The sequence below is a fragment of the Centruroides sculpturatus genome, unplaced genomic scaffold (assembly GCF_000671375.1).
Source record: "Centruroides sculpturatus isolate CEXI.00-Female unplaced genomic scaffold, Cexi_2.0 scaffold610, whole genome shotgun sequence".
In the NCBI taxonomy this organism is placed as follows: domain Eukaryota; kingdom Metazoa; phylum Arthropoda; class Arachnida; order Scorpiones; family Buthidae; genus Centruroides; species Centruroides sculpturatus.
The window spans coordinates 289,558-297,820 of record NW_019385271.1 but is presented as its reverse complement, the minus strand read 5'-3'; the positions used below and the strand labels follow the sequence as shown (position 1 = coordinate 297,820).

Below are 8,263 nucleotides of genomic sequence, written 5' to 3'. Positions count from 1 at the left end.
TAAAAGTTTGAATCATTTATCAAAAACTAAAAAAAATACACTAATATTTTTTATTTGATAAATTTATTGATTTTAATCATATAAACATATTTTTAAGTTCAATACATATTTAGTTCATTATTTTCTTTATTTCTTTTTATACAAGAGATGAGCAAATCTTTACAAGTTACAAATCAAACAGTTTAACAAAGTATTTGATATTCTATACATAAGGAAATAGCATTCAAATATATACATAGTTTATAGAGAATAAATAAATGTGAACCTAGCCATTATCAATATGGATTATTTTAACTTGGTAACCAAATATCTTAACTGTTCATAATTTCTCATACTTTGAATTTTTTTCCATATATTTGATACTGTTTCCCCATATGAAATGGGTAAAAATTTTTAGAAAAATTAAAGTTACACGTAACAGAAAAGAAGATTAATTCAGCATTGTATGTCTGTCATAGATATTTCGGCGCTGTTCTTGCACTTGCCGCTTCCATCTATCTTGCTGCTGGCCGACTCTGTTCAAAACATTTGTACTTGAAGTACGTGGTCGCTGCATAGCTGCTATTGGCTCATCCTATCAAAGAAACAAGTGAAAAAATTTAACAAAACATACAAGTAAATGTACCAAAAATTTATGAAAGTGTTCATAACAAACATTACAAAACACTGAATTCAATATTTAGTTAATCAGATTTTCAAGATAAAAGAAGTTACCAGATTAACTTCTTCATTTGTATGCTCTTCATAAGTGGTACTGCGTTTGTTAAGCAGAGGATCCAAGCACATTAGAAACAGCATATATACAACCAAAAGAGAAATCACCCAAATGATCAAAATAACTACAACCTAAAATAAAATGTTTAAAAATTGTTTTAGTTTTGAAAATTATAACTAAAAAGATTAATGTGTAAAAATATACAAAATTNTAAATTAATTCAAAGTGGAAAATTCTTCTGTCAATCTCACAACCTTTGACCTTTAAAAGCTGCATATTCCTGTCTGGAGAAGACTTTTTCGATTTTAATCTTGGAAAACACTCTAAGAATATAATGATTTATGCTTTTAAAATTTTCATTTATTTTTCCCTCTAAAACTTTTTGTATATTTTTAATGACTTTGTTATTTAACATAATTTAAAAGTATATACTTTGTTTAAATATATATTAAGTTTTTTAAATTGTATATTTAATTAACATTTAAAGTTAATTAATCGATGTTAGTTATCTGCGGAAATTTTAAAGCGATTAATGATATTTCGATACGAGTAGTTTGTACATGAGTATAATAAATGACTTCATTCAGATTAAATGTTATAGAAATACGTGCCTAAATAATACTCTATTATATAAAATTTTCAATAAAATGTAATGTAATTGTTGAAAATCATCCCTTTAAACTTTTATTAAGATAAAATCAGATTTATCTCAAGGACAGCGACAGTCATTATTTTTAAAAAACTAGAGCAAGTTATTTGGGAAATCGTAATGACTATCCGGTTTTCTTACAATCCAGTTTTTCTTCTCTTGTTTTTTCTATAGTGTAGATATCAATAAAATATATTGGATGTTTTGATATAAATTTCTCTATTTATTATAAACAATTTCGTTTGTAATATGTTGATTAATCGATAAAATAATTTATATCTATCAATGTCAGTTTATAAGAAATTATAAAACTACAGACCATTTCAGTGTTCAATATCATGATTTTATGAAAGTTTACTAATATATGTTAAAATATAATACATTTCTGTATGTTGAAATGTGTTTTTTTTCTTTATTATTGATAGATTAGAAGATGAACAGCCTTATTATGTCAGCTGCCCAGATCCTATTTTCATTCGGAAGTTATAACTGAACGTTTATCAGGTTATGGATGAAGAAGAGAAAGTAGAAGTACCCAAGTATTTACGAAACATTCCACCAAATACCATTAATCATCCTATAGACAGGAATATCGCTTGGAGTTTTGTGTTATCCGTCATATTCGTGGCTGTGGCTATTGTCACTGGTTTTCCTATCGTTGGTTTAATGATTGTACTCTTACCACTAGCAGTTATAGCTAGGCAAACTACGTTCAAGTTGTGCACTTGTAAGAAAGGTACGTGTAACGGTCAGAAATTAAAGCTTGTCTCTCCTGCCGATACATTCTGGTTACACGATTCAGACTTTAATCGGTATATTGGACACTGCTTATTCTTTTTCGATTCAGAGTTGACAGTTTCTAGGATGAGGGATATCGTTCTGGTTCGTGTTTTAAACAGAAGAAAGGATGACGGACAGAAAGCATTTCCGCGTTTTACTCAAAGGATCTTAAGACTTTCGGCAGGCTACTGTTGGTGTGAGGATAATGATTTCAATGTTGAGAATCATATCTATGAAGATGACGTTAAGGTACGCACAAAAAAGCAATTGAGAATACGTCTGAGTCAGCTGATGATGGAACCTTTGCCATCTCATCGTCCATTATGGGAAATCAGACTGGTGAGGGATTATGGTGGAAATTCCGATACGGTATTGATCGTTAGAGTGCATCAGGCAGTTAGTGATGGAATTTCGTTGATTAAAATTCTCACCAATTGTCTGTCGGATACGCAACAGCCTATCAGGATGAAACCAAGATTCGGTGGAACTACATTTCCTCTTAATGTATTTAGAGCGCTTGTCGTGGGTCCATTGACTTTTATAATGTGGTTAATTTTTACCAAGAGGGACTATAATTTTTTCTCTCGTGGAGAGCCTTGTTCTAAACGTCGCGTCGTTGCCTGGTCTAGGGATATCCGCCTTTCGAAAGTATTACGAATTAAACAAGTTACTAGAAGTTGCCTGAATGATATACTCCTGACAGCCACAACCGGTGCAGTCAGGGAGTATTGCAGGAAACATGGGCCTTGCAACCCACCAGATGTGACTGTAAGTAATTTTTCTATTATTTTCTCATTAAATTATAACAATGTGACAAGATAAATGTAAGAACAAATCTCGTTACAAGATAAAATAGACTTGAAAATAGAGTTTGCTGAGTGGTGGTATTTTTTTGTTTTGTTTTGTTTGTTTTTTTCCATACCTTTCTTTTTAACATAATTGGCTTGAAAAATCTTAATTTGACAATAACATCCCAACATGAAAAAAAAATCTGGATTGTTTCCAATACTGCTCTTACGTCAGGTTTGTAACGTGGCCTCTAAAACACTTTTTCTTTCCTTAAATACTTCTGTAGTTCATTCTTTAAAATTCTTTTTTGCTTAAAGATTATTTAGGTTAATGCTCCTCTTAAAAGTGCTAAAAATTATTCTTAGTCGTACATAATTTTGTAATTTATATTTGTAAATATCAATTCTTTAAATTATTTGCATTGCATAAAAACTATTTCGGATTGATTAAGCAGAACAAAATGAATTCATCGGCATATTTAAAATGTCCTTGAGTTTTCTTTTGCCTTATACTCATTATAATTCTTTAAGGAATTAATCAAAGGAAAAAAATCATTTAATATCTTTATAAATTATCTTCAAATATTACTTTCTTTGTCATTACATGACATTTTCGATCATAACAACCCATCATCTTAATTACACTATTGTAATGAACACTTAAAAACTTTGCCTCTTATTGTTTCATTATTGCTGTGTTCCAAGTTACCAAATATTTTTGTTAGACTCCTGTTGTTTTTCATCTCTATCTATTTTCCTGTTTCCTGATAGACGGTAGATAAAGCTAAAATAAACGGTCTCCTGCTAACCACCGGTGCACGGTAACATGAAAATTCATCAGTTTAAAATTCTTCAAGGTTAGACAGCAAGTTACAAAACTATGATAATCCGAATCGCATAGTTCTCATTGTATTTATTATTATTTTTTTAAAAATTTATTCTAGGTAAGCTTGCCAGTCGATCTGAGTTACGAACCTTCAGCTGTAGAGTCTATACCAGAGATGGGAAATAAAATTGCTATAGTAAATACCTGTTTACCTACAAACAAAGAAGGTGTCATACCACGCTTATGGGAAGTACGTCATTATATGGAAGAACTAAAAACGTCTGCTGATCCTGTTGTTATGTATGGGGCTATATATTTTCTCATAAAGTTATTACCGCACGTTTTATCCCATTGGTTACTAGGTCTTATAAGTAGGAAAGCTACTGTTAACTATTGTAATTTGCCCGGTCCTAGTGAGTTTATCGTTTTAGGATCAAGAAAATTAAAGAAATTCTATTACTGGATGGCTTGTAATCCTAATGTACCAGTTTCATTTTCATTATTAACTTATGGTGGAAATTTAACTGTTGCTGTGTCTGCTGATCAAACTATCGTCACCACGCCCAAGGACCTTATTAAGAATTTCATCGCTGAGGTAAAACATATTTAAGTTTCAAATTTATATTACTTAATAATAAAAGTTATTAGACAAATTTATAACATGTGTATTTCAAATAATGAAATTTTTTAAAATCTATTTAGAATTTAGAATATTTTAATATTCTAAATTCTAAATTTAGAATATTATAATATTAAAATATTATAAAAACACAGAATTGAGATATTACTCTACTAGATTTAAAATGGAAAATTANGAGTAAGTTAATGTTTAAAAAATAAAAAAATAAAATAATAATAATAACTGCTTACGACGTTTTCATATTTGAATAAAAATTTACTAGTAAAACAGAAATTCATAAATGAAAAATGATGTTATAGATATTTTGATTCTTTATTCTGCTGATGTATTGATCTGATTTTATTATAACGCATATATTATACGTAGATCTGACATATTTGATCATATCATGAATTTCGTGATATAATTTTTTAACTATTAATTATGAGTTTAATGACGTAATGACTTTATTGGCTTTATAATATAATAATCATCATAATACCTAATTCCATTTAATTATTTGTTAATTGNTTGCTTAATATCTGTTAATTCTTTTTACCTCTGTGTCTGTACTGTTTTACTTTATTTCTATTTTGTCTACTTGGACCTTATTAATAGAACTTATTATACTAGTGTAGTTTCTGATTAGCAAAGAGAGGAACTCTTAGTCAAAAATCAAAACAAAATATTTTTATTTTCACCTGCTTAATATCCTTATAGTACCCTAATAAGAATGTGGCTGTAATGTATAAAGGTACATAGATTATAATGATTTATGATATTTTCTTTTCAGTGTTATTATTTAGAAATAAAATTAACATAGCCAAAACTTTCAGTGCAGGCCTTGTAATATGTACAACAAATGAGTGTAACAAGAATTAGTTATGATGGAAACTCATATATATGCATGATGTATTTAGACATTGAAAACGGGCTTGAAGAAAAATTTATTGTAAACCAGCTAGAAAAGTGTGGAAACACTGTTCTTTGACAATACTTTAAAATTAAGAGAGAGATGATGTATAAATGCTATTGTTGCTTTTCACAATAGCTTTTCTCAAGGAAATATGCAAAATGATAAAGAACAACAGAAACAAAATTCTCCAATGAGACTTTTTGAAGTCTCGAAATTTATAGTAATCTTTAAAAATTCATGAAAAATTGTGTAAAATCAAACATTTTTATTTAATCATCTAGAATTATATTAGGAAAAACTGCCATATTGCATGAAATTTTATTAAAAATATCTTAATTAAATTACATAAAATTTTTTATACGATCACAGTTGTCACTTTTGTTTCCAAAATAATCATTTCTATCTTAAAAATAAAACAAGTAAATCCAATAATATTATTACCTTTATATAAATTATATCTGATACTAAATTACATGAGTATATATTAATGTGCATTTACCATTTATATCTTTTCATTATTAAACAGTTTGCATTGAATGAATTATATGATTAGTAAATATTAATATAAAATGCACTGTTCTAAATGTGAGCTATAAATAATGTTTGTATTTTGATGATTCATTAACTAAAATAATTACATGTTTATATTTAAACATATTTTTATGTTATTCATTAGCTAAATTATATGATCTGATTTTATTAAAATTACCATTAGTTGTTTTTATATGATAAACTTTCCATGTACCATTTTCCTGTCTCAAAATACTATTCTTCATAATCTACACCAGTAGTTCTCAACCTTATCTTACCCATGAACCCCTTTTCCCCTTAATTTTTTTTTGTGGACCCCAATAGACATTGCACAGAAAAAAATAACCTTTCATTAATACAAAACAAAAAAANGCACATCCATTCTGCTGTAAAAAATAAATTCTATTTTATTTTTAAATTGAATTAAAAATGTCTTCATTTAACTATCTTCTAGATTATTTCTTGAATTTATAGAACTAAATTATTTCTAGATCCAAAGGAAAAAGATATGTATCTATTTATTTTAGTGTTAAAACAAGAATTCCCTTTTTAATAAAGTAGTTCCATAAAGGATTAACATTACCAATTTTTTAATGTAAAGATATATAATTCAGTCTTTGTTTTTTAATTAACATGATCCATTGTTCTGTGAGATGTAGGAACTGATAATATGTGAATTCCATGTTAAATACTCTTTTATTTTTAATGATTTTCGTTTCTTGTTTACAATGTATCAACATAAGATATATTGATACGGTTTAATATGAATTTCTTTTTAATTTTCTACTATAATATTTTTATAAAATGCATTTTATTTGTACAGTCGCATTCTCCAGTTTTATCGTATTTCTTGATAATTTTATTTAATCGTCACTTTAAAATATAAAATTAGTAATTAAATTATAATTAATCGCATGGACGAGAAGTCTTTAATGCGTGCACGTTCAAATATGGGGTCAATAACTAGTACAAGGCTATCGTCAGGGGCTTTCCGATTACTCACGCAGATCACGAACTTATACTATTTACCATATCCGTGTCATCACCTACCTGTTTAGAATCGATTTATAAACGTAATTCCTCTCTCTATCCGAGAAAAATAAGAAAAAAGAATTGCATAACATTAATCTAACCTAAATTCTAAAATTATATAGTAAGTTTTTGTTTTTCTGCAGATCAATAAATTGGCTCATTTACTAGCAAAAAGGAGAATACCAGGTGAACAACGTAGAAGGAGCAGCTATACATCAGAAAGGAGGCAAGAAGAGATTATAAAACCCCCCATGCAACAAGTAAGATCTGGCCTGAGTAAGATAGTTATTTCTTCTATTTTAATTAGAAATACATTAACTGTAAAAAATTATTTGAATTATAATTTTACGATAAAATTTTTCTATCATATTTAAAGATTTTTAAATAAATTTTTCATAAACACTATACACTTTGCATAATTTATTAGTAATATACAAAATTATTATTATTATTAGTGATGGTAGTAGTAGTAGTATTTAAATAATTTTTCGTGCTTTATTTCTATGAATGAATATAGTACAATAGCAATTGACATTAAAGTTTCAAATAGACTTCTGAATGTTTTTTTCGAAAACCTCACGCACATTATATATTAAACATGGCATAGTTCCTTTATAAATAATAACAGTAATAATGCCAGCTGTACAAAATAGATAAAATCATGCACATAAGTTCATTGCATAGTTTACCAAAGTATTATTCCATTCTAAATCTCCATGCAGTTTTATAAATCACGCATCCCAATAATAGAAAATGAAATTTAATTACACGTATGTGAATTAATAAAACAAAAATTAATTCAAGTAATTTAATTATATATATATATAAAGATATAAATTCTGAATTTATGCACGGTCTGTCAACCGCTGCGACATTAGTTTTACTGACGAACAATCTTCTCGTCATTGAGCTAGATAAAGGTAAAAATCTTGATTTTTGTTCCATGTAATTTTCGATTACACGGAACGAAAATTCAAAATTGCTCTGAACCGTATCAAGTTTCGATTATTTTTGACACCTGTACTGAAAAATCGATTATATTTAATCAAGGTCGTAGGGGTAAAATTTTATTTTTATTACTGTAAAATTTTTTCATTTTTAAAAAATAAAAAAATAAAATAATAATAATAACTGCTTACGACATTTTACCATCCGAATTAATTTATGAATAGAATTAAATTTTTGTGTAACGTTTTAGAATTTATTTAATTAAGAGTTTGCACGCTTTTTACATAATTAATTGTATTTTTACCGAATGAAACTAATTATCATAGTTATTTTTAAATTTAAAAAAAAATTTAATCGATTTTTAAAATAAATTTTACATTATTATTATATTTTTCACTTATTTCTATATTAATAGTATTTATATATATATATATATATATATATATATATAACTATACT

The 8,263-nt window shown here is 27.2% G+C and overlaps 2 protein-coding genes across 2 annotated transcripts; one reads left to right on the top strand and one right to left on the bottom strand.

The window, feature by feature from the left end:
* Positions 1-80: 80 nt before the first annotated feature.
* On the bottom strand, positions 81-1,704 carry LOC111636972 (uncharacterized protein CG1161-like). Its single transcript, XM_023382360.1, has 3 exons — positions 1,684-1,704; positions 715-846; positions 81-574 (listed from the first exon to the last, which is right to left on the bottom strand). The coding sequence occupies exons 1-3, from the start codon at positions 1,702-1,704 to the stop codon at positions 431-433; spliced, it is 297 nt and encodes a 98-aa protein (XP_023238128.1). The 3' UTR covers positions 81-430.
* An 89-nt stretch (positions 1,705-1,793) lies between these two features.
* Positions 1,794-7,641, top strand: LOC111636976 (putative diacyglycerol O-acyltransferase MT1468). Its single transcript, XM_023382364.1, has 3 exons — positions 1,794-2,912; positions 3,877-4,353; positions 7,000-7,641. Exons 1-3 carry the CDS (start codon positions 1,872-1,874, stop codon positions 7,228-7,230), a joined length of 1,749 nt encoding a protein of 582 aa, XP_023238132.1. The 5' UTR covers positions 1,794-1,871; the 3' UTR covers positions 7,231-7,641.
* The last annotated feature ends 622 nt before the right edge of the window (positions 7,642-8,263 follow it).